Source organism: Zootoca vivipara, chromosome 11 (genome assembly GCF_963506605.1).
Source record: "Zootoca vivipara chromosome 11, rZooViv1.1, whole genome shotgun sequence".
Taxonomy (NCBI): Eukaryota; Metazoa; Chordata; class Lepidosauria; order Squamata; family Lacertidae; genus Zootoca; species Zootoca vivipara.
This window is the reverse complement of record NC_083286.1, coordinates 34,409,206-34,431,482: the sequence shown is the minus strand read 5'-3', so window position 1 is coordinate 34,431,482 and position 22,277 is coordinate 34,409,206. Positions and strand designations below refer to the sequence as shown.

Genomic DNA, 22,277 nt, shown 5'->3' with positions numbered 1-22,277 from the left:
GCTCTATCCTATCCTCTGACGATACATCCCTTTCTCACTCCTTGGTATCATCAACCAGCCTCCCCCAAGAGCAAAGATTCAGAAGAAAAACCAGCCGTATCCATCTGCTTCCAGGAAGAGAATCAGAGAGAAGCAGAGTTTACATGATGCAAGAGAAAATATAACCTATGCCCATAGGAAGCCTACTTCTGCATTGACATGTTTAGGATTGTTCTCTGGCTGCTCCCCATCACCCTCTCTTCTCTAAACAGCGAGGCCCGTCAGAATGGTACTACTCATACTTGCTTCTGCAAAGATATAGAAAAATGTAGTATAAACACTGACAACTGGGAAACACTGGCCTGCGAGCACTCCAGTTGGAGAACAGCCTTTACCCAAAGTGTCGTGGACTTTGAAGACACTCGAACACAGGACGCAAGGGAGAAACGTGCTAAGAGGAAGGCACGCTTGGCAAATCCACACCATGATCAACTCCCGCCCGGAAACCAATGTCCCCACTGTGGAAGGACATGTGGATCCAGAATTGGCCTCCACAGTCACTTACGGACCCATTGTTAAAACCATGTTTATGGAAGACAATTTTACTCGGATACGAGTGATCGCCAAAGAAGAAGAAGACTCATACTTGCATAGATGTAGGGATGTTGAAAAAAAAACCAACAACAACCCTTGGCCTCAAATCAGTCATCTCAACCATAAGTACTTCCCCAATATCTTTTTTTGATTTCCTGTTTCACTATTTTATTTACGGCATAAACTAGCCTTTACCAACCTGGTGCCTCGCAGATGTTTTGGATAACAATTTCCATCGGCCCCAGCCTGCATTTGGGTCCAAAAATATCAGGACGACACCAGGTTGGCCTAGGCTGTCCTAAATAATATACTCTAAGCGGGGCAATTGCAGTAGTGGAGAGAATGAGCTGTGAGAGGAGAAGTCCCTGTTCACACCTCACCTCAGCCATGAACTCGCTAGGTTGGCTCTCTCTCAGCATCCCCTCTGCAATGCAGGGGCAATGAAACTTTCCTCCCTCAGAGGGCTTTGGTGATGATCCATAAGTTAATGTGTGCCAGGCAACTAGGAAAAGTGCTAGATAGCCCAAGTAATGTTCTTCAGAGTGTTGGTGCTGACCTTTAAAGCCCTACACGGCCTCGGCACAATATACCTGAAGGAGCGTCTCCACCCCCATCGTTCAGCCCGGACACTGAGGTCCAGCTCTGAGGGCCTTCCGGCAGGTCCCTCACTGTGAGAAGTGAGGTTACAGGGAACCAGGCAGAGGGCCTTCTCGGTAGTGGCACCCGCCCTGTGGAACGCCCTCCCATCAGATGTCAAGGAAATAAACAACTATCCGACTTTTAGAAGACATCTGAAGTTTAGGGAAGCTTTTAATGCTTGGTGTTTTATCGTGTTTTTAATATTCTGTTGGGAGCTGCCTAGAGTGGCTGGGGAAACCCAGCCAGATGGGCGGGGTATAAATAAATTTTATTAGTATTATTAGTTTTATTATACTTCTGGAGAAGATGCCACATACCTCATTGTTCCCTGGGGAGATCACTGCAGGCAGACTGCTCTGGCGGCTGTGCTTCCAGTGGCGCAAGATCTTCTGCTGCAGCCTGACTGTGTCCCTCTCCTTCCCCACCATCCTCTGGCTCTCCCTGAGCCTCTCCAGGTTCTGCTGGTAATCCTGCAGCTGGACATCCAGCTCTCCCTGTTTTTTGCAAAGCAGCTCCTCTTGGCTCAGGCACTCTTTCTCCTTCTCCAGCAAGCAGGTCTCTCTCGCTTCATGTTCTTGTTGCCGCTGCTCACACTCGCGGTGCCAGCGCTGCTGCTCTTGCTGGAACTGGTGCTGCCGCTTCTGGATATTTGCAAGTTTCTCTTTTGGTTTGAAGTTCCGGTGCTTTTCTTGCTCCGGGAGAGAGGTGCTACGGAAACTGGGACTCCAGCTGGACCTTTCGTGTTCCTGCAGGAGCAGCTTATGGATCTCAATGTGGCTGTCCTGGATGGTTACGGCTGCCTTTTCACCAAAAGACAAACATAGCACATCGATTTGCATTAGACCTGAGGTGCAAATGGAAGTGACCTCATTTAAGCATTAATGCTAATGCTAGCTGCTTTCAAAAAACAAAAAATCTTACTCCTAGTGGACAGATGCAATTAATGTCATGGGTTGGCTGAGTCAGGACACACCGGGGGGGGGGATGACCCAGAGGGCTTGGAGGGTCACTGCCTGATCCTGGGGCACTTGATACTGTCGATTCTGGGGAGAATCCAAATGGCGGGAGGGATTTCCTTCAACCTCTTCTCACATTCCATCAGTCACCGAGGCCCCGCATCCCTCTGCAGAGCTGTCAGGACCTGGCTCCTCTGAAGCTCCCACTGTGCCTACTGCTCCACCCTCCCCACCTTTGGAGTCAGATGCAGAGTTTATCCCTGTCTGTCCAAAGAAGGATGTTGTGCTTGACTCCTCCACCTCTCCCATCACCTACATCCCACAGACATCAAGAGATGTGAACAGATGGCCCAGCCTTCAAGAGAGTCAGGTTGCTTACTAAGAAACAGAACTGCTTTCTGGCTAAATTGTGCCTGCCCCGTTCCTTTACAACAGGGATGCACCTGGCATATTGTTGTTGGATCAGCGTCTTCACTTGAGAAGCCATACTGGCTGGTATACTGGCTGGCATCCAGTATACCTGAAGGAGCGTCTCCACCCCCATCGTTCTGCCTGGACACTGAGGTCCAGCGCTGAGGGCCTTCTGGCAGTTCCCTTGCTGCGAGAAGCCAAGTTACAGGGAACCAGGCAGAGGGCCTTCTCGGTAGTGGCACCTGCCCTGTGGAACGCCCTCCCATCAGATGTCAAAGAGAAAAACAACTACCAGACTTTTAGAAGACATCTGAAGGCAGCCCTGTTTAGGGAAGCTTTTAATGTTTAATAGATTATTGTATTTTAATATTCAGTTGGAAGCCGCCCAGAGTGGCTGGGGAAACCCAGCCAGATGGGCAGGGTATAAATAATAAATTATTATTATTATTATTATTATTATTATTATTATTATTATTATTATTATTATCATCTCACCTGCTATGTCATTGTGTATAGAGATGTGTGTTGCTGGCTGTGCCTTTGATTTGCAAATGTATTGTACTCATTTGAACATTAAAGCTTGGAGAAGGAATCAGCCTCTGAGTTTGTGTGCCTCTTCCAAGGGGAGTTGGGACAATGATATAACTATCAAATTGATATATGCCCTGCTAGCTCAGGTGTGGGAGGAAGGCAGGGGAACTTCCATGTGCCTGACACATGTGGTGTCATGGCTGCTGGACTTTAGAGGAGAGGGAAGGAAAGTGAGGTAGCAGGGAGGTCAGCACTGTGCAGGCACACCCACAGGGCCAAACTAGGGTTCTGCCAGTGTGCACACATAGCACCAACCTCCACATCACCTTGCACACACACACACACACACACACACACACACACCGATACATGGCAGTGATGCTGCTTCTGGTAGTGCACAGGTGTGCTGTGGTTCCCCCTCTTCACCAGCCACTCCTGTGTTAGACGTGGATTTATGTAAGAGTAAAGACAGACAATGAGAAGTGTGGTGGAAGTGGTGACTTCAATTGGCTGGCATCCTTCTGTCTCGAGAGACAATGGTGTGTGCTTCCAGGGCGCAAGCATGGGCAGTGCGCATGGAGGTCCTGGACTGCCCAGATGGCAAAGACAAGACTCCCCTCTCAGTCTTGCTGATGTGATCCACAAGAAAGCAGAGCAATATGTCTGGCTGCAGGAGTTGCCGGAAGGAGGCATACAAGTAACTGGAAGTAAATTGGAACCCAAGTTGAAATGAAGCGAAAACATCTTGCCATTTTTTTCTAGAACAGTGGAGGCAGAGTGGAGGAGAGCCCCAGAGTGGAGGAGAGCCTTGTGTGGGTGGCAGAGAAAGCTGCCGCCGATGTGAAGCATCTCTGGGCCCAGAAAATCACCCCAATTTGCCTCACAGTTGGGCCGGCCCTGAGGACAGGGCTCCTGCACCTTTAATAGCTGTGTGGAAGAGAGGATTTCGGCAAGTGCAGCTCACTTTGCAAACTGCTCCTGCTGTAATTTTCTCTTCTGCACAATTCTTTAAAGATACAGGTGTCCTCTTGCATCTGGTCACGCTACTTCCATGGCAAGGGGATGCCCTCTGCTCCGGCCAGCAGGACATCTAGCAGTAGCCCACACACAAGCTACTCTTTCCCCTGCCTGCTGCAACAAACACAAGGGGCCATTGCACAGCTCTGTACCTCCATTTGCTGGGCCCTGCACAGCGAGGATGGGATCAGGCCCATACTTTCCAGGACCAGGATAAAATCCAGAGAAGGTGTTATAAACAGACAGATTTCTGCCAAAATATTTGTTTCATTCTAATTCTCCAAAAAAAAAAGAGATAGCAGTTGTGGGCAACAAATGCACAATTACATCAATACCTGTATGCTGTACAAGAGGCGGGTTAAATTCTGGATCGTCTGTACAATCTAAAGAAAGAAAAGAAATGGTTGTTGTTGTTGTTGTTGTTAATGTTTACAAAATACAGTAAGTTCAAGGCAAACAATGCTAGTAGATTTTGTAATGAAAGCAACTCACCTCAGTTTGTGCAGAAGCAGCAAAATGCTTGCCTCCTTCCTACAAACATACAATGAGGTTAGCTTTTTTGTAGTAGACCTGGACTGCCACCTTCTGGTGAGTCTCTTACACTGTCTAAATACTTGCATTTTGCAAATGTCAGGGGGTTTGGGTTTGTTGTTTTTTAAGCAATCGAGTGTGCTAGAAATAGTGTGCTACAGAATTAATCATGCATTCTTGATACAAAAGAAGCAAGTGGATTTAAGGATTGTTTAAGGTGGTTGTTTATTTAAAACGCTCAGGCAATGAAAGTGCTGTGGCACGGAGAAGTAGGGGGGGTCTGGAAAAGGTGGCAATAGGGATACAGTATGTGGGGAGGGAGGGACTCAGGCCCTCCAGGCTGCTCTATCTGGCCCTCAGGATTCCCCCAGGCCATAACCTTCCCAAGCTGCCCCCTGTCCCCCATCAGCCTTGCTTCACACCCTCCGTGCATATATGCCTGGATGAACTAACCTGGAACTGTGACAAGGCTTCTTGGCTGCCTTGACAGAGCATGGAAAGGAATGGGCGAATGTGGAAAAGAATAGCCTCATGTGCAAACACGTATTGCTCTTCCCACTTTTGCCTCTGGGTCCGCACGCCTCTGGCATGTGACCCCTGGAATTTGCCTGGAGGGGAGTGTGGCCATCGGGCTGAAAATGCTTCGCCACCCCTAGGGTAGAAGGTGGTAACCAGGGGGAAAGGACTGGGCACTGCATGCATCAGATTTGGTGCCTTGGTATTCCTGAACAGAAACACCGTGTGCATGGCTTTGACAGAAAGTTCATCAAGTACCCTACCTGATCCAGCATGTGAGCTTCTGTAAAGCTGTTTGCATCATTACCATCTGAATCGCAAGGCTCTCTCTCTCCCTTCAGTTCTGTATCTAATGATTGAACCATCAGAAAAAGACAGGAGTCAGAACATACAAAATTAAGTGTATCACGCACATAACTATTCAGCATAAATTATTCCTAGCTTCCCCCCTGCACTTTTCTATCTTCCTCCTTTTTTCCTTTTTTGTCCCACTTCTACAACTCATTTCCTTGAGTTCTACTATCCCAGTTGAGATACCTGAATTTTCAGCTTTTTGTCTCTCTGCACTGTCTTCAAAAATCAATTGTATTTGACATTTTAAAACCAAAATAGTTAATAAATTGATAGATGATAGACGCAACTAAGGACTGAGCAAGCTCTCTTGATTTTTGTTTTTGTTTTTTAAAACAACAGCAGCAGCAGCAACAACTGATATGGTAATTCTGTGCCAACAGGAATTTTGTGATGTGCATAAAGTATGCAAATTAAGAAAAGATACACAAATCTTTGTTTTTGCATTATTTTACTTTTGTTTTTCAAGGGTGGAGGACAGGGGCATGCAGACTACTGAGGCGTCCATGCCTAATATTGGTTGTCCACATGATTTATCAAAATGTGCTTCTAGTTTGTATGTAGGATTGTAAACACATTCGTGATTCATTCAGCCCCACCCTCTATAAACCATGGGAGCTTGTGCTTGAACTGGAGACTACCACATCAAGTGTTTAGGGGCCTAGCAGACATTACTAGGACAGCTGCAGCCCACAATATAGAACTGGCCCCATCCTGTAAACTGTAACATTCATCAGAATATCTGTCCTTTAAAAAATCAATGTTAATAGAAGGTATTAAAATAAATTGCCATGCACATTTTAAAGGGGTAGTTTTAAATATCTAATATGAGTAATGTCTCTCAAGCAAAACAGAAAGTCGCACACTACACATCAGATTATTTAGTGAAGTTGCAACACAGAACAAGAGAAAATATTTTAAAAGCAATATAAACTTGCCACTGATTTACAGGACAGTCCTGAAAATGTATTTCCACAAAGGACTCCCATGTGGAGATTCCTCTTATTGGATGAACTGGCCTCAAGTAAGTATACAGAATATGAAGCACTTTTCTTTGCTGGTCCTGTTTTGCATCGCATTTTGAAAATGATTAAATAAATAAGCATGGTAAATTTAGCACTGGGACAATTAAAAGGTATTAGTGCTTACTAACAATCAGTGAAAGATTCGCAGTCTTCAGCTTCACCAAGACGTTCTGCAATGCTCGATTCTTCAGTTCTCTCTTCTGTTGAGAGGTCTGTTTCATTCATCTGTGATAATCTTACAGCTGCATGGAGGTTTTCCGCTGTAGAAAGAAAGTTTAGTCTTCCAGTCAATAATTTAGGGTATCCCCCCCTAATTAATGCTGGTGAATGCATGTTTCCCTTATATCAACTATGATCTACCGGTATTTCTTCTTCTCCATGTGAAACAACTATGAGTGACTATTGGAATCATTTAAAGTTATTTTTTCATTGCATTCCTTAACCTTTATTGGTGTATCGACTTTCTAATGAGCAGCTTATAAGCATGATGTTTTTTTAAAAAATCTGAAGTGAACAAACTGAGTAATTAATTAGAAAACTCACTGTAGAAATTTGATGGTGTGACAGATTTAGCAAGAAGGCTGTTCTCCGGAACCTTTTACCTAAAACAGCTGGTGCTCTCCAGATGTTGTTGGACTACAACTCCCATCAGTCCAAGCCAGCATGGTGAATGGTTACGGATGTCAGGAACTGTAGTTTGATAACATCTGGACAGCCACAGTTTAGCCAACTGTCTTTTAAAGCTTGGGTCTAGAACACCAGAGGTATAACAGGTCTTTCTCCCATACTTTCGAGAGGTGCATATTAAGAAGAGAGATTCACATAACTGGTACTTTGAGCCACAGCTTAATAGGAGCTGTTGTACAATAGTGACCAACCACACAGTAGTCACTTGAATGTGGTGGTTTTACAAGAGACAAACAAAAATGTGGGGAAGTGTGACAAGCGACAAAGGAGGGGACATGCCCAGAGGGAAAGAGTGAGATGCCCGTGGACGAAGCCTTACCTTCCTTGAGAGCAGCTGCCAGGAGTGAGGCCACTTGAGGTGTTTCTCCAGAGTCAGGTTTTATGAGCAGGTGTGGTTCTACATGGACCTCTTCAAAGCCACTCATGTCTCCAAGCTTTGCATAGATATTAAGCTTATCTTCTAAGTAGCTACAGATCTGTTGGTCCTGATTACTCAAAATCACTGCAAAGATACAAATCCATGCATGAGGCCAACCGCCACCATCGTTATTGCTCACTACTCTGTATGCTAGAATCACTATTGGGGGGGGGGTTGCCGGAGTGATTGTGCATCTACATCAGAATACCTTCACACAGAGCCACAGCCATTTCTCAGTGGTGCAACCTCACCTAGTTGTCATATGGTGCCTTACCATGAAGAAATGGCTCCTGTGTGGCGATAGGGGCTGTGAAAGAGTCCTGTGAAGGTAGACTAAAGGGTCTTCATTGTCAATTGCCTGCAAGCCAGAGTTTCCCCACTGCTGGAATGCTGAAAGGTGCTCCACAAGCATTGCCAGCTCCTATTGCTCAGAAGTCAGGGTGAACTGAGGGGTGGCGGCAGACACAGGTGTGAATGTTGGAGGCAGGCCTTGTGCTCAAGGTAGATTTTACACCAAGTATTTTATTTTATTTTTAAGCCATTTTATTTCAAGAGAGCTAGGGCAAATACCATACCTTGACATTTTTGAATTTTGGCTGCTCTGGCTTCAGCTATTCTTCGGTCCTCATCAGATTCGCTCATTTTTCCTTCTTCCTCTGGACAACTGGGTGAAATGTAAATGAAAAGAATACAGCCAACTCTCTCTCTCTCTTTCCCTCTCAAGCAATTAATGTATAAATAGAGGTGTGTATGTGCAGACACACACACAGCACAGGAAGCAAAACATATGCAGACAATCTCCCATTTTGCACTTAAAGAGTATATGCAAAATCTCAATTTGTGTCATTCCGCAATGGCTATTCCTGGTCTTGACATGTTTAGAAGAATAACCTCAGAGAAAATGTATTGGATCAGATTATTTTGTTGCTCTGAACCGCCTTGTGTATAGTAATATAGAAAGGCAGTATATAAATTAAAAGTGAAGTGAAGTGAAACGTGACAACTGATTTATTTTTTTATAACGGAGCCACAATATGAAGCAAATAAGCTATGGATGTTTACTTGGAAGCAAGTTCTACTGTATTCAATGGAATTTACTGGCTCTTAAGTATGCTCAGGATCGCAGCCTTAAAAGCTATGTATTTTCTATCACTGGTAACTACAATTTAATGATCTCCCATGCTACCTGTACAGTGGTACCTTGGATTAAGAACTTAATTCATTCTGGAGGTCCATTCTTAACCTGAGTTACCACTTTAGCTAATGGGGCCTCCCGCTGCTGCCACACGATTTCTGTTCTCATCCTGAAGCAAAGTTCTTAACCCAAGGTATTATTTCTGGGTTAGCGGAGTCTGTAACCTGAAGCGTCTGTAACCTGAAGCATCTGTAACCCGAGGTACCACTGTATATGTCTCCTTAAGAAAACCACGTCGATAAAAGAAAATCTGCCAAACCAAAATCAAATCTGAACCAGCATTTCTGGACATGATTTACACTCAAGTAAAGAAATAAATAAATGTAAAAAAAGCAATGCAGAAAGGGTCTGCGCCTGTACCTTTCCACTGCCTCTTGAACCTGCCTCATCCAATGACTACGTTCCTCTTTGGAACTGGTATGAATTTCATACATCTCCGGCCCAGTAGACGAGGCACTAATCAGGAACATCCCTCTCTCCTCATTGGCTACTTCTCTGACAATAAGTTTCTGGAGGGCTATAACTGCAGGTTTCTGGTCCTACACAGAAGGAACCACAAAGTATTTATTATTACTATCATCATCATCATCATCATCATCATTATTATTATTATTATTACTACTACTACTTCTACTACCACCACCAACACTACAACAGCAGGTCCCAGGGCCAGTTACAAACATTTCAAATTAAGAATTTAAAACAGAATAAAGTCACAGGGCAGGCCCTGAAAACACACATCAGGTATCAAAGGCCACAGTAAAGGGGTTTGTTGTCAGTAGAATGTCAGAGCAATTTTTAATCATGGAAACCTTTGGAGAATAATTATGTATGAAATGCACTGCAGGTCTTTGCAGATGTCAGTATCTATCACGACTAGTATAACTCGCTTTATTCAGGAAAGCACATGGTCTATCATGTTACTGAATGTGCCTTGCATTTTCCTTTAATGTGGCCTGTGTTGCAGAATAAAATCACTGAATGCACTGATAAAATGTCTATTGCATACTAAAAAAAAACCTCTGTTTTATTACTGAATGGATAATAATGACCACATTCCAAGACTTCTGGGTGAGAAACTTGGGCTACCCTTTACAGTGGTACCTCGACTTACAAACGACTCGACAACCGAATTTTTCGACTTACGAATGGGGCAAATGGTTGCACGCTTACGAATTGCTCGACATCCAAACGGAAACCGCGGCGGTTTTAGATAGGGTTTTTTCGACTTGCGAATTTTTAGATGGAGTTGCTTCGACTTATGAATTTTTCCGTTTCCAATGCATTCCTATGGGAAATCGCGTTTCCAATGGCACTTTTAGACTTAAGAATTTTTCGACCTACGAAGGTGCCTTCGGAACGGATTAAATTCGTAAGTCGAGGCACCATTGTATTTAAATGCACTGGGCTTTAAAATACATAACTTTGGCTGGATCATGCCCAATGTTTATTATGTTCACATATTATAAATAAAGTATTTAACCCTTGTGTAAAAAAAGTAATTATTCACAGCATACTTTGGATTTTGTTAAACTACATAGCAGCATATAAATGTTTGAAACAAATAAACCTTGATAAAAGGTTTTATGATTATACCCTATACCAAAAAGAAACCCAGATACAACTAGCATGCAGAACCAAAAGAAGTCTGGATATAGGTATTGTTACACAATATAATACAAAGGTGCAGTTAACATTTTTAGATAATCATACTTACAACAGCTGCAAAAATATATTTTTGATCTTTTTCTTGTAAAAACAACATCACATCATTTAGAAGGAGGGCTAATATATCTTTCAAAAAAAGAAAGGAAATAGGTATCACAAATTAATTTCTTACTTCATGATAGCAAATAAATAAATGGAAACTAACACAATTAAAATACATAAATGAAAATGTCTGAAAGGTACCTAGATCTAAATCACTAAGACTGAAATAAAATTCTAAAAATGCCTTTAAAGCATTTCTTCTTTTATCTTGGGAAACAAATAGAATACAAATGATTTTCCAGCACTAGGCTCAAGATAAAACAATATTTACCAAGGTCTTCACCATTCAATGAAATTCTCCCCATCCCCACTCCCCCAAGACCTTGGCAGAAACTTTACTTTAAAAACAGTAAGTAAATTGCATATGAATGGTTTGGGGCCAGATTGCTTAAAGCAAGGCTGAGAAGAAGGTAAATCATTATCTACTGGAAGATTGCTAGGAGATTTGTAGTACGCAGATCACCTATAGTAGAAGGGTTTCTGACTCAATTGTCCGACAGCAGCAAAAAAGAAATAGCCTTCTCTCCCCACCCTGCAAATACCTTGGGAGTACATTTGTGTGGAAATAATTTGTGAGCTTGGTTCAAGTATTGATCACACATTTCTAGGCTGCACATATAGTAGGCTCAGAAACATCCAGTTACTTAATACTTTTATGTACTTCTGCCTTGTCTTTGCCACTGTTAGACCTGGCTCAGGCTGGTGGACCTCAGCCCAAATATCCCACTAGCCTGAAGTCTGGCCACCTTTACTAGAAGGACAGCTTGCCCTGAAATCAATCTCAGGGTGCCTTGATCTCTGGCCCACCACTAAGAACCATGAGATTAGTGGGCACCATGGACAGGGGCTTTTCACTGATGGCCCCACAACTCTGGAATTCCCTCTGCATGAATTCCAAAGGAAATGCGTGTTTATTGGTGACTTTTAAGCGGATTTAAAAATATATATATTTAATTTGCTCCACCTTCCATTGACAGCTTTGTTTGACTTCATTTTTTATAATGTTATATTGTTTGACATCTTGTATTTATTAACTGCTGCGAGCTGCCTTGTGAAGACGTTACCCTAAAATACAGGATATAAATATGTGAAAAAATAAATACATTAAAACCCCCAGTTTGGGGGAGATTTAAAGCTCTTCAAAACTGTGATTTAAGAATCACATTAGAAAGCAGGCCACTGATGTCAAATATGTCACACCAGAATTACTTTGGTTCTCGTTCCTTACTTTTGTGGGAAAGGATAAATGATCAAACAATCTTAACTTTGGGGGAAAATTTAATGTAAGAAAATGGTGTGAGTACCGGTATTTGTTTAATACAATGTTTCAAATCTGTAAAGGCAAACCAGAAGACTGTGTTCTCTTTTCCATCATGTATATCTATCAGTGCCTAAATATGAGACACCTTTTCCTGCAGAATACTTTTTATGCCATTGTGTCAGAAACCCATGTCTCTTCTTTAGAAGCCAAAGAGAAATAATAATACACAATTCTTCAAAAGCATGCAAGGAACTTAAAACTGCAAGGAACCTTTGAAGCGTCCCGTAGCTGTTTTCCAATAGACTAAACCTTCATGCAGAAGTGTCCTCTCTTTCTTGATTAGATCCTGCTTCCTGAAAACATGGCCATTTTTCAACTTGGTATATGCTTTGTTTTCAATCTTACTGAGAATCTCCATCAATTTCTGTTTTTTCTCATATTCATTGACTTGCAAATCAACTGCTGCAATCATATCCTTGATTAGGCAAAGGGCTTTGCATAAGTCTTGGTGTTCTTCAGTTCCTTCTATAGAAAAGCAAACACACACATATATAATATACACACTCTCTCTGTATAAGCAAACAAGGGAAGTAACTGGAGTGGATTTTCAAAAGAGATGCCCAAGCAAGTTTTTCCATTTATTTCTGTACATAGTTCATGGCCTATGAATTCCACCCTAAAAGATTCTAATTAAATACATGGTTCTGAGGCTTTTTGTGTATGTGGTTTGAGACAAAAGCACTTATAATGATAAATATTGTTCCAGTATTAATATCTGCATTCCTTTTCCATGCAATATATGCTTGCTTTGTATTACTACTGTATTACTGGGTCCCCAGTAATAATCAATATGAGGAAATATATAATGGCCAGTCTAGTTCTTGTCACTGCTTTCGTTCAAGAAAGGACGCCTTGATAAAATGGGTTCCTATGAAAAGCAAATGGAAGGGAGACATGAAATTCTGATCCACCTGTTGTTTACTTTAGGTGGCTATTTTCCGGTTCACAATGTGAGAAACTAGGGGGAAATCTTTGGTGCCCCTAATGTTATTCAACAGGGCAAACCTTGAGAATTTCTGATGGCAAGTGAATTAAAATTATGGCTTACCTTTGGAATACTGCAATATTCTCTCCACCAGAACTGGGTACTTTGTGATTCTTTGAGTAACAAGCAGAATACATTCTGGGATTCCTCTACGTCGAGCCAAAAGATTACTGTTCCGTAGCTTTAAAAACAGATAGAATTTTTAAATACAGCCCTTGTTTGATGTATTTGATACGCAGGTTATGTTTAGCCTATGTTTAACAGGGTCCACTTTTTCTGATTAAATCCAATGAAAATTCATATTATTCTCTTTATGTAGCTATAGTATTTGTAGGGTGCAGTCAATAAGATAACTATATACAGTGGTACCTCGGTTTACAAACACAATTGGTTCTGGAAGTCTGTACTTAATCTGAAGCGTACTTAACCTGAAGCGAACTTTCCATTGAAAGTAATGGAAAGTGGATTAATCCATTCCAGGAAGTCCGTGGAGTACTTAAACTGAAGCGTACTTAACCTGAAGCGAACTTTCCCATTGAAAGTAATGGAAAGTGGATTAATCCATTCCAGACAGGTCCGCGGAGTACTTAAACTGAAAATACTCAAACTGAGGCGTACATAAACCGAGGTATGACTGTAACTGAATTTTTCTGAAGGATAGGATAATTTCCCCGAAGTCAGTGAATAATTAGAGTCACCTATAGCAGCCATCTCTAACCTGTTGCTTCCCATCTGGCATTGCAATACAACACCCATCATCCTTGACCATAGGCCAAGCTGGCCGAGGCAAAATGGGCGTTGAGTCCAACAACATCCAGGGGGAAAGATGCCTTCTGGAATGCAACTATAATACTTATGTAAATAAGCATTCCTACCTGTGACACCTTTTTCAGGTCAATAGAAAACAAGGTCTTCAATGGATTAACTAGTGTGAATTATTACTTTAATTTGAAAGGTTATTGTGGTGAATTTGAAATAAAAATAATCCAAATGAAAGACCAGCACTAGCGGCTGGAACACCTGGAATGCTGAAGAGGGCAGCTAACCATCAGTGGTGGTGCTCCTTACAAGCCTAGTGGGAAGACCTAGCCCTGAAGATCTCAACTACAGTATATTCAACCTAGGCTTCTGTGGGTCATCAGAATGCAGCAAAATCAGCACTAAGGGGGTCAGGTTAGCTTCCTTGCTTTATGTTGCTAATCTTGATTTGCATTTGTTATTAAATTTAGATTGTTTATTGTAATATTGAATATGTTGACTTTGTTGTATTTGAATTTGTTGTTTTCTAAGAAACTAAGTGGATTTGGATTTGGATTGGGGGGGGGGTTTCCCCCCAAATCTGATACTGCATTTTGATAGTAAGTTGAAATTCATTGTAAGCTTTACTAAATTGACTTTACACTCAATTTGTTAAATTTTTACATTATTTTTACATTATATTTGTTAAAGCTTCACTTAAAGCAGGCATGGCCAAACTTGGCCTTCCAGGTGTTTTGGGACTACAACTCCCACCATCCCTAGCTAACAGGACCAGCGATCAGGGATGATGGGAATCGTAGTCCCAAAACATCTGGAGAGCCAGGTTTGGCCATGCCTGACTTAAAGCTACGGACCTGTTTTTTAGAACGGAACTTAGCCCAACAACATAAATGACCTATGCCGATTAATTTTGTGCCTGCACAATGTAATATATTCAGTTCTTTAAAAGAAGCCTCTGTTAAGGAAAATTTAATTATATAATAATAAATAAATAATAATAATTTGCATAGCACTTTCAAGTGTTCAAAGTGCTTCACATACATAATCGAGTTATTTTTGTTTTGTTTTGGTTGAAGTTTATTTTTATTAAAGTTTTCTTGGTTTACAAAGGTATGCACAATGTCTATTTTTCCAAGTTACATTTTCCATTGGTCAGTTTCATTTGTTGAGACATTAGGGTTATTGGGAAGAAAAGGGGGGGAGAGGTGGAGGGGGGAAGACGAGGGGGTGGGGTCGGGAGGTGATGTTTCTAATTTGCTTAATGTATGTGTGGGGTTTTGTGTCAGCGTCGTTTGTGCGGGTTTTCTTTGCTAATCGCTTGTGATCCTTTGGTGGTGAGAGAAGTTGGGGTTGGCCTAGGGTGCGGTTGCTTGTTTGTGATTGGCTGTGGTGAACTTTGTTTTCATGTGTGAGTGGGGTGGGTGGGTGGGTGTTTTTGAATCAGGTTAGCCATATTGATTCGTATGCTGTTGGTGGATTCTTGTTGTTGTCTTGTTGGGCTGTGTATGTGATAAAGGGGAGCCATACCGGGGTGAAGGTATCTTCTTCTATTCGTCCCCGGGTCAGTTTCAGTTTATTGGTTACTTTTTCTAGTAGGGCTGTTTCCCATAATATTTGGTACCATTGGTCCATGCTTACACCTGACAGGTCTCTCCTGTGTCTGGCTATGATGTTTCTGGTTGCTGAGTATCCCCATGATCATTATCTCTCATCGCACAGATTGAGGAGGGGGAGATTGAGGACGAAAGAGAATGACTTGCTTAGGGCTACTAGTGAATTCAAGGCACACAAAGTTCTAACCAGCAACTTCCTGATTTGCAGCTCAGACTCGAGCCTCTGTGCTACACCAGCTTTGTCCAGGCATGTTACTATTAAGGATTCATTCATTCCAGCATTTTTTCTACAGAAGTAGCTGAGATTCCTGGATTACAGAGGGTTGGGCTAGACAACCCTTGGGGTCCCTTTCAACTCTACAGTTTTATGATTCTAACTCACCTGCTATTGCCAACTTACTTTGATGAAGTTCTGAAACTTTTTATTTTGTTGCAGTTCTTTGAAAAGACTCACTGCTTCTTTCTGATGACTACAAAATTCCCCATATATCATCTTCATTTTGTTTGCATTCTCTTCTGAAAACTGATAAAAAGCAGCAATTAAAAATAGTACTCATGGAATATCAAATGCCTTACATTGAAAATGTTACTAAGCCATACAAAGCCATGGACATCAATCAGATTAATGGTTAACCTCTGAAGGCAGAGGGAATCCAATAAAGTCCACACATGTCTGACTACAATTTATATATTCAGTGGAGAGTTTTCACGTAAGTAATAAGACTAAGATGTAGCCTACCCCCACATCAAATATTTAATTGTGGCCAAAGGTATCCAAAGGATTTATTTTTAACAAAGACAAATTCACTATACAAGGAAATCAGTAAAGCCATTCATAGGTCAGAAGTGGAGACTGGTTAATAAAATGCCACCCCACCCCCAAAATCCTCATGGAAATTCATCAGCCTTTTGTATGCTGTTTTGAATAATATTCACATTTTTGCAACCAATTTCCCCTCATATAATGCATGTGGGGGGGGGGGGTTAGTCTGCATGATACTGGACTCCCTTGTAATTCCTGGTGTTGAAATCTAATGAGGATTCCATTGCTGAATTAGCTAGGCAGGTTCTGTGTGATATAAAAGTCATCGTTGTCACCACAGGTACCATCTAAGTATGGTCTAACAAAGGAAGTTGCTCTGTGCCAGAGGGCAAAAGGGTGGGCTCCCTCCCTCACCTGGCTAGTAGTGAGAAAGGAAGAAGTCACAGAGTTTCGTGAGCCGAGAGCTGGGCTAGAAGCAGGGAGAAGCCAGGGAGACAGAGCCATGCTTGACTTCTGTTTGAATCCAAGGCTGTGACCAAGGGAGACTCAAGACCAGGCATCCCCAAACTCGGCCCTCCAGATGTTTTGGGACTACAACTCCCATAATCCCTGACCACTGGTCCTGTTAGCTACAGATGATGGGAGTTGTAGTCCCAAAATATCTGGGGGGCCGAGTTTAGGGATGGCTGCTCAAGACCTTCAGGGGTGTAGTGCTGTGAGCATCTTCATCTTGGGAGTCGGGTTGTATATATGTGTAAATAAATCATATATCAGAAATACATCACAGTCTCTGCTGTCCCCCATTTAAAGGAAACCAAACCCTGGAACCTCTGGAATTTCTCACCACTTGGGAGTGGCGTACAACAGTATGTTATTTTCATTAATACATGCATTTATTATGTACACTAGTATATGCATTTTGGAACACGTTACCGAGCAGGAGAAAGGCATTGCAAAATTTGGAGAAGTGAGAATTCTGAAATGTGGCTGTTTCAGTAGACATTTTGTTTTGCAAAGTGCAAATTACGGAGGTTCACTTCGCAGACTGGATCAAATTTCTCCTCCCATTCCTAGTTAGCTGTTCAAGTTGTAAACCTTGCAGATTACTAATATTGAATTAAATTTCTCCTCCGTCCCTACTAAGTAGTAAGACCCACTGAGCACAGTAAAGTTAATAAGAGTAAAAATGAATAAAATTGTTCAGCTCAGTGCCTTACCTGCTGCACAAGGATGTCTCCAATTCTGCTAATTACAAAATTTCTATCACTGCCCTCCTCACATGATTCCTGTCGTCTTTCCTTCATACTGCAGAAGAACTGCTGGTGAAGTTCTAGCAGTTCATCTAAACAGGGGAATATTTTGTCCACAGTGCTGTGATCCAGCTGCAATTCTTCTTTCATTCCTTTTCTGAATATTTTAGACATAATGAATAGGGTGTGGATGTGATGTACTTCTGTCTGCATCAGCTCTGCAGTGAAGAAAAAGTGCACAATTAAATAAATAAAAAATGACTTCCAATAAACTAACAGTCCCAAATAGAAAAAACGGGGATTAAGGCCAGCATACAAGGACACAATACAGTCGTACCTTGGTTTTTGAACAGCTTAGTTCTTGAGCGTTTTGGCTCCCGAACATGACTGTTCCGGTTTGCGAACTATTTTTGGAAGCCAAATGTCCGACGGGGCTTCCGTGGCTTCCGATTGGCTGCAGGAGCTTCCTGCAGCCAATCAGAAGCCGCGCTTTTGGTTTCCGAACATTTTGGAAGTCGAACACTTTTGGTTTCCGAACGCACTTTTGGTTTCTGAACATTTTGGAAGTCGAATGGACTTCCGGACTCGATTCCGTTCGACTTCCAAGGTACGACTATATATGGTAAGCAAAGTAGAAGGAATGTATTCATCACAATGTATCTGCTATTACAAGGCATGTAGTACATGCAAGCAGTACTCCAGAATCATCAAAATAAGTACAATTTTAGCAATTAATTATACATTTTCATTATCTACGGTGCAAGAAAAAATGTGGGTACATTGTGATGAATACATTCGTCATACTTTGTTTGCCATATATTGTGTCTTTGTATGCTGGCCTGAACCCCTGGTTTTTTTTTCTATTTGTGTATGTTTCCATACAGCAGGGTCCTTATTTTTGTGCTCACTAGCAGACCTGGCATGGTTTACCTCATCATCTGTATCTAGTTATACAGAACATTAGACTAAATTTTAGAATACTGACCAAAAATCACATCTTGCCGTTTGATAATGTCCTTTTCCTGCTTATTGCAAAATGAAGAGTCGACCACAAGACTCCAGGATTCTGCCTCAAATTCTAATGCATCGGTGCTGAGGTCGCTCCAGAGAGAGGCATCAACGTCGTCTGTAGCTATCAAAGTAAACAGTATTTAATATACCAGCCACATAAATATGAGCATGCGAAGGTGGAACTCAGGCAGTGATTAGATAATAACATAAATCAGACGTAGGGCTGATCTTTTTTGGTACACAAAAGCAACACTGATGGACCTCAGTTATGAGATTGCATGAGCACATGACGTGAATCGGGAAGTCACAGATAGGGCTGAAAATGTGTGATTCTGCATCTCAGGCCCTCTTCCATATATACTAACTCAAATACAGTGGTACCTTGGTTTAAGAACAGCTTAGTTTATGAACAACTTGGATTAAGAACGCTGCAAACCTGAAAGTAGGTGTTTTGGCTTGTGAACTTTGCCTTGGAAGCAGAACATGTTCCGCTTCCTGTTGAGTGTGTTCCGTTTGTAAATTGAGTCCCCCACTGCTATAGGAAAGCACGCCTTGGTTTAAGAACGCTTTGGTTTAGGAACGAACTTCCAGAACGGATTAAGTTCATAAACCAAGGTACCACTGTAATGAGATCCTGTTCAGAGACCCTGCTGCGGGTGTGCCACACAAACACATGCACCAAGTGTGTTGGCTGCTGGTAGAGGGCCCTCTGATGATAGAATTCATCCCTAGAGAGGCTCACATAACGCCTTTCCTACAGTCATTTCAGCATGAAGACTTTTTAGTTTTTCCAGGTCTTCTTAAGAAATATGTGATTTTCTTGTTCTGAACCATAGTTTATATACTTTTGCATTTCTCTCTGCTGGAAGAGGCATCATGCTGGAAACTGCTCTTATGCGACTGGATTTTTATGGTGTTTTATCATTTTTATGTTGTGAGCTATCTGGGAAAGAATGTTAGCAGGCAGGCATACATAAATGTGTTAAATTGTTTTTAGTGTTAAACCACTTTGAGGTATTTCATAGGAGGTGGTGCATAAATAAATAAATCCATATAGGCAAGAAAACCACTAGAAAAGAGAGAGATAGAAAACAGCATAGGATACGTATTTTAAAAAGCACGATGCTGAGATGAAAAGGAGCTGGTCCTTGCAAGCAAGCACTATAAAGCTTTGCAAAGCTCTTGTGATCCTCGCTGCAGAGTTAGGAATGATGAAAATGAAAATGGGAGCAGATGTTTACTTATTCGCCATTACAAGTGGTACTATTTTATACACACTTCTTGTTAATAGATTACACATTTACACATGTCAATAGTATCACATTGAGTTCCCCATATACCTTCAATTATAAAAGAGTCAACTGACGAAGCGGTCCCTATTGATTGCAACAGCTCTTCGGAGTGCGACCTAGATCTCCAGCTGCTGGCATCGGCATCTGATTCCAAAGGTGACATGGATTTCCTAGGGTAAAGCAAAACCTTACAGGTGTAGTGACTCAATTAGATAGCATCACGTTTATTGCAAGACATTAGAGAGTGCCATTTTACCTTTCAAAACTGGTACCTGGAACACTTTTGGATAAGGGGTTTGAAGGCTGCAATACATCCTTTTTTACAGTAGAGAATCCAATAGGTGTTGAGGTAGAAGGGTGCATTGAGGACATTGTTGGCTGCGGAATATCTCTGAATGATGGATCTGGAAGGTCAAAGTTTCCAAGTTTAACAAAGTGCTCTGTATCTGTGTCTTTGGGGGAAAGCTGCAGCTTAGAGGGTGAGCACGTGATTTGCATGTAAGGGGTTCCAGAATCAACTCCCAGCATCTTCACATAAGGCTGGGAGGGACCACTATCCGAAACTTTGGAGAGCTGCTACCAGTCAGTGTAGACAATACTGAGCTACCTGGACTAATGATCTGATTTATTATAAAGCAGTTTTCTATCTCCCAATGGCAAACTATGGCTATGATACCAAGAGCTCTTATATCTCACTCAGCTGATTTAAATAATAATACAGTAGTACCTTGGTTGTCGAATGGCTTGGTTCCCGAACAAATCGGCTCCCGAACGTCGCAAACCTGGAAGTAAGTGTTCCGATTTGCGAACGCTTTTTGGAAGTTGAACATCCCATGAGGCTTCCACAGCTTCCGACTGAGTGCAGGAAGCTCCTGCAGCCAATCAGAAGCCACACCTTGATTTTCGAATGGTTCCAGGAGTCAAATGGACTCCCGGAACAGATTAAGTTTGACAACCAAGGTACCACTGTAATAATTTAAAGTTGCAATCCACTACAACATATCAAAAGTATTGTGGAGGGCTACTGCAGAAGGAACACGTTGAAGCATCCCTGGAAGTATCTAAATGAATCTTTGGGTCTTTGCCTATGTAATTAATGATGATCTCAGTAAAAATATTTTGCAGATTAAAATACCCTTTTGGAAATATTGTTATAGGATTTAGAATTTTGAAAGGGTGAATTGCACCAGAGGATGAAGTTAAATTACTTTTCATATCTATGATACTGTGTGATACTAAGTGAATTATGTTCTATGATACTAAGTGAATTATGTTCTTAGACCCCATATAACCTTCATTATTCATATTTCATAGGCTGATACAGTTTTAAAAATAGAATTTCACATAGTTTTAATTCACTCAGGCTAATATTTCTAGCTATTTCAACAAAGCTCAAAAGTTTTGAATGGTTCGTCCTGATGTTACTGCATGCTCAAAAAGACCAATGTCAGTTTTCCTCAGATAATGGCTGCACTTAAAATTTTATCCTAGTTCATAAGTAAACGATGGTTTGATGAAACCAAGAAGTGATTCATTAAGGGGCTTGTACAAGGGGAGAAGGAGGAAAGAACCTACAAGCCCAGGGCTTATACCCAATTCTCTAAACCATGGTTGAGAATATTGGTTGAATACAGCCATTGAGTGCATTTTCACAAGTATTCAGGATAAAGTCATATTGTGGCAAATTGTGTAGAAGCTCAGTTGTATCATTTTATGCTTATTTTGCTAGTATTCAACTATTTTAATTGACAGGTGAACTGACAAATGAAAAAAATGGATTTACATCTCTTAGCTTTCTTACTATAATGCTTACTTGTCTGGACAGCTTGCATCCTGTTCTTAATATGGCACCTCTCTTGGGATTTCTGGTAAAGAAGAATGCTTTCTTAATAGTATGAAAATCTGAAGACATTATTTAACACTCCTAGGCTTTAGGGCTGCGCCTCACCACAAGATATGCCACTTCACATTCTGTGCTTTCCCTATAGTAAGGATGCCAATTGCTGACACAGACTCAAACCTCAATATACATACCCATGTTAAATTTCAGAGTGTTGCAGTTGGATGCCCATTAAAGTGAATAGAGTCCCTTCTCCCCACAACTCACAATCTTGACCCATGGTATTCTGTCGGTATTCTGTCAGAATGTCTTAATACCATGACATGTTGCTGTAGCAATTTCAGATAATTAAAATAAATCCTTAATATATGTATTTGTTCTCAACGCAATTATTCTTGTATCTGTTTGGCAAGTGTTCAGAGGTAAGAGGGAAAGGGTAGCTTAGATTTGGGGGGGGACTGAAAAAATTACAGTGGTACCTTTACTTCCGAATTTAATGCGTTCCGAACACACATTCGTAAGTCGAAAAAAATTTTAAGTCGAATCCCATAGGAATGCATTGGGAGAAAAAAATCGTAAGTCAAAGCAACCCTATCTAAAAATTTGTAAGTAGAACAAATCCTATCTAAACCGCATCCAAGATGGTGGACAGAGCTCCGTTCGTAAGTAGAAACATTCGTAAGTAGAGTTATTTGTAAGTAGAGGTACCACTGTATTGCTGGTGGGTCAGTAATGTTGAGTGGAAATCTTGCTATTGCATCCTCGTTGGTGGACACCAGGAGGCGCTATTCCCCTTGGTACTACTTGATAGACATTGGATTCA

The 22,277-nt window shown here is 41.6% G+C and overlaps 1 protein-coding gene across 4 annotated transcripts in view; it reads right to left on the bottom strand.

The window, feature by feature from the left end:
- ARHGEF28 (Rho guanine nucleotide exchange factor 28) overlaps positions 1-22,277 on the bottom strand; it is a 143,415-nt gene that overhangs the window by 27,803 nt on the left and 93,335 nt on the right. For all 4 annotated transcript variants that reach the window (XM_035099489.2, XM_060280226.1, XM_060280227.1 and 1 more), the window contains 17 exons: positions 21,428-21,479; positions 19,871-20,018; positions 19,663-19,784; positions 18,297-18,443; positions 17,279-17,529; positions 15,699-15,821; positions 12,990-13,107; positions 12,152-12,406; positions 10,568-10,644; positions 9,211-9,389; positions 8,231-8,319; positions 7,557-7,739; positions 6,679-6,810; positions 5,438-5,523; positions 4,620-4,658; positions 4,463-4,510; positions 1,530-2,012 (listed from right to left, as the gene is read on the bottom strand). In XM_035099489.2, the coding sequence (XP_034955380.2) occupies positions 1,530-2,012; positions 4,463-4,510; positions 4,620-4,658; positions 5,438-5,523; positions 6,679-6,810; positions 7,557-7,739; positions 8,231-8,319; positions 9,211-9,389; positions 10,568-10,644; positions 12,152-12,406; positions 12,990-13,107; positions 15,699-15,821; positions 17,279-17,529; positions 18,297-18,443; positions 19,663-19,784; positions 19,871-20,018; positions 21,428-21,479 (2,532 nt within the window). The remainder of the gene's footprint in view (positions 1-1,529; positions 2,013-4,462; positions 4,511-4,619; positions 4,659-5,437; positions 5,524-6,678; positions 6,811-7,556; positions 7,740-8,230; positions 8,320-9,210; positions 9,390-10,567; positions 10,645-12,151; positions 12,407-12,989; positions 13,108-15,698; positions 15,822-17,278; positions 17,530-18,296; positions 18,444-19,662; positions 19,785-19,870; positions 20,019-21,427; positions 21,480-22,277) is intronic.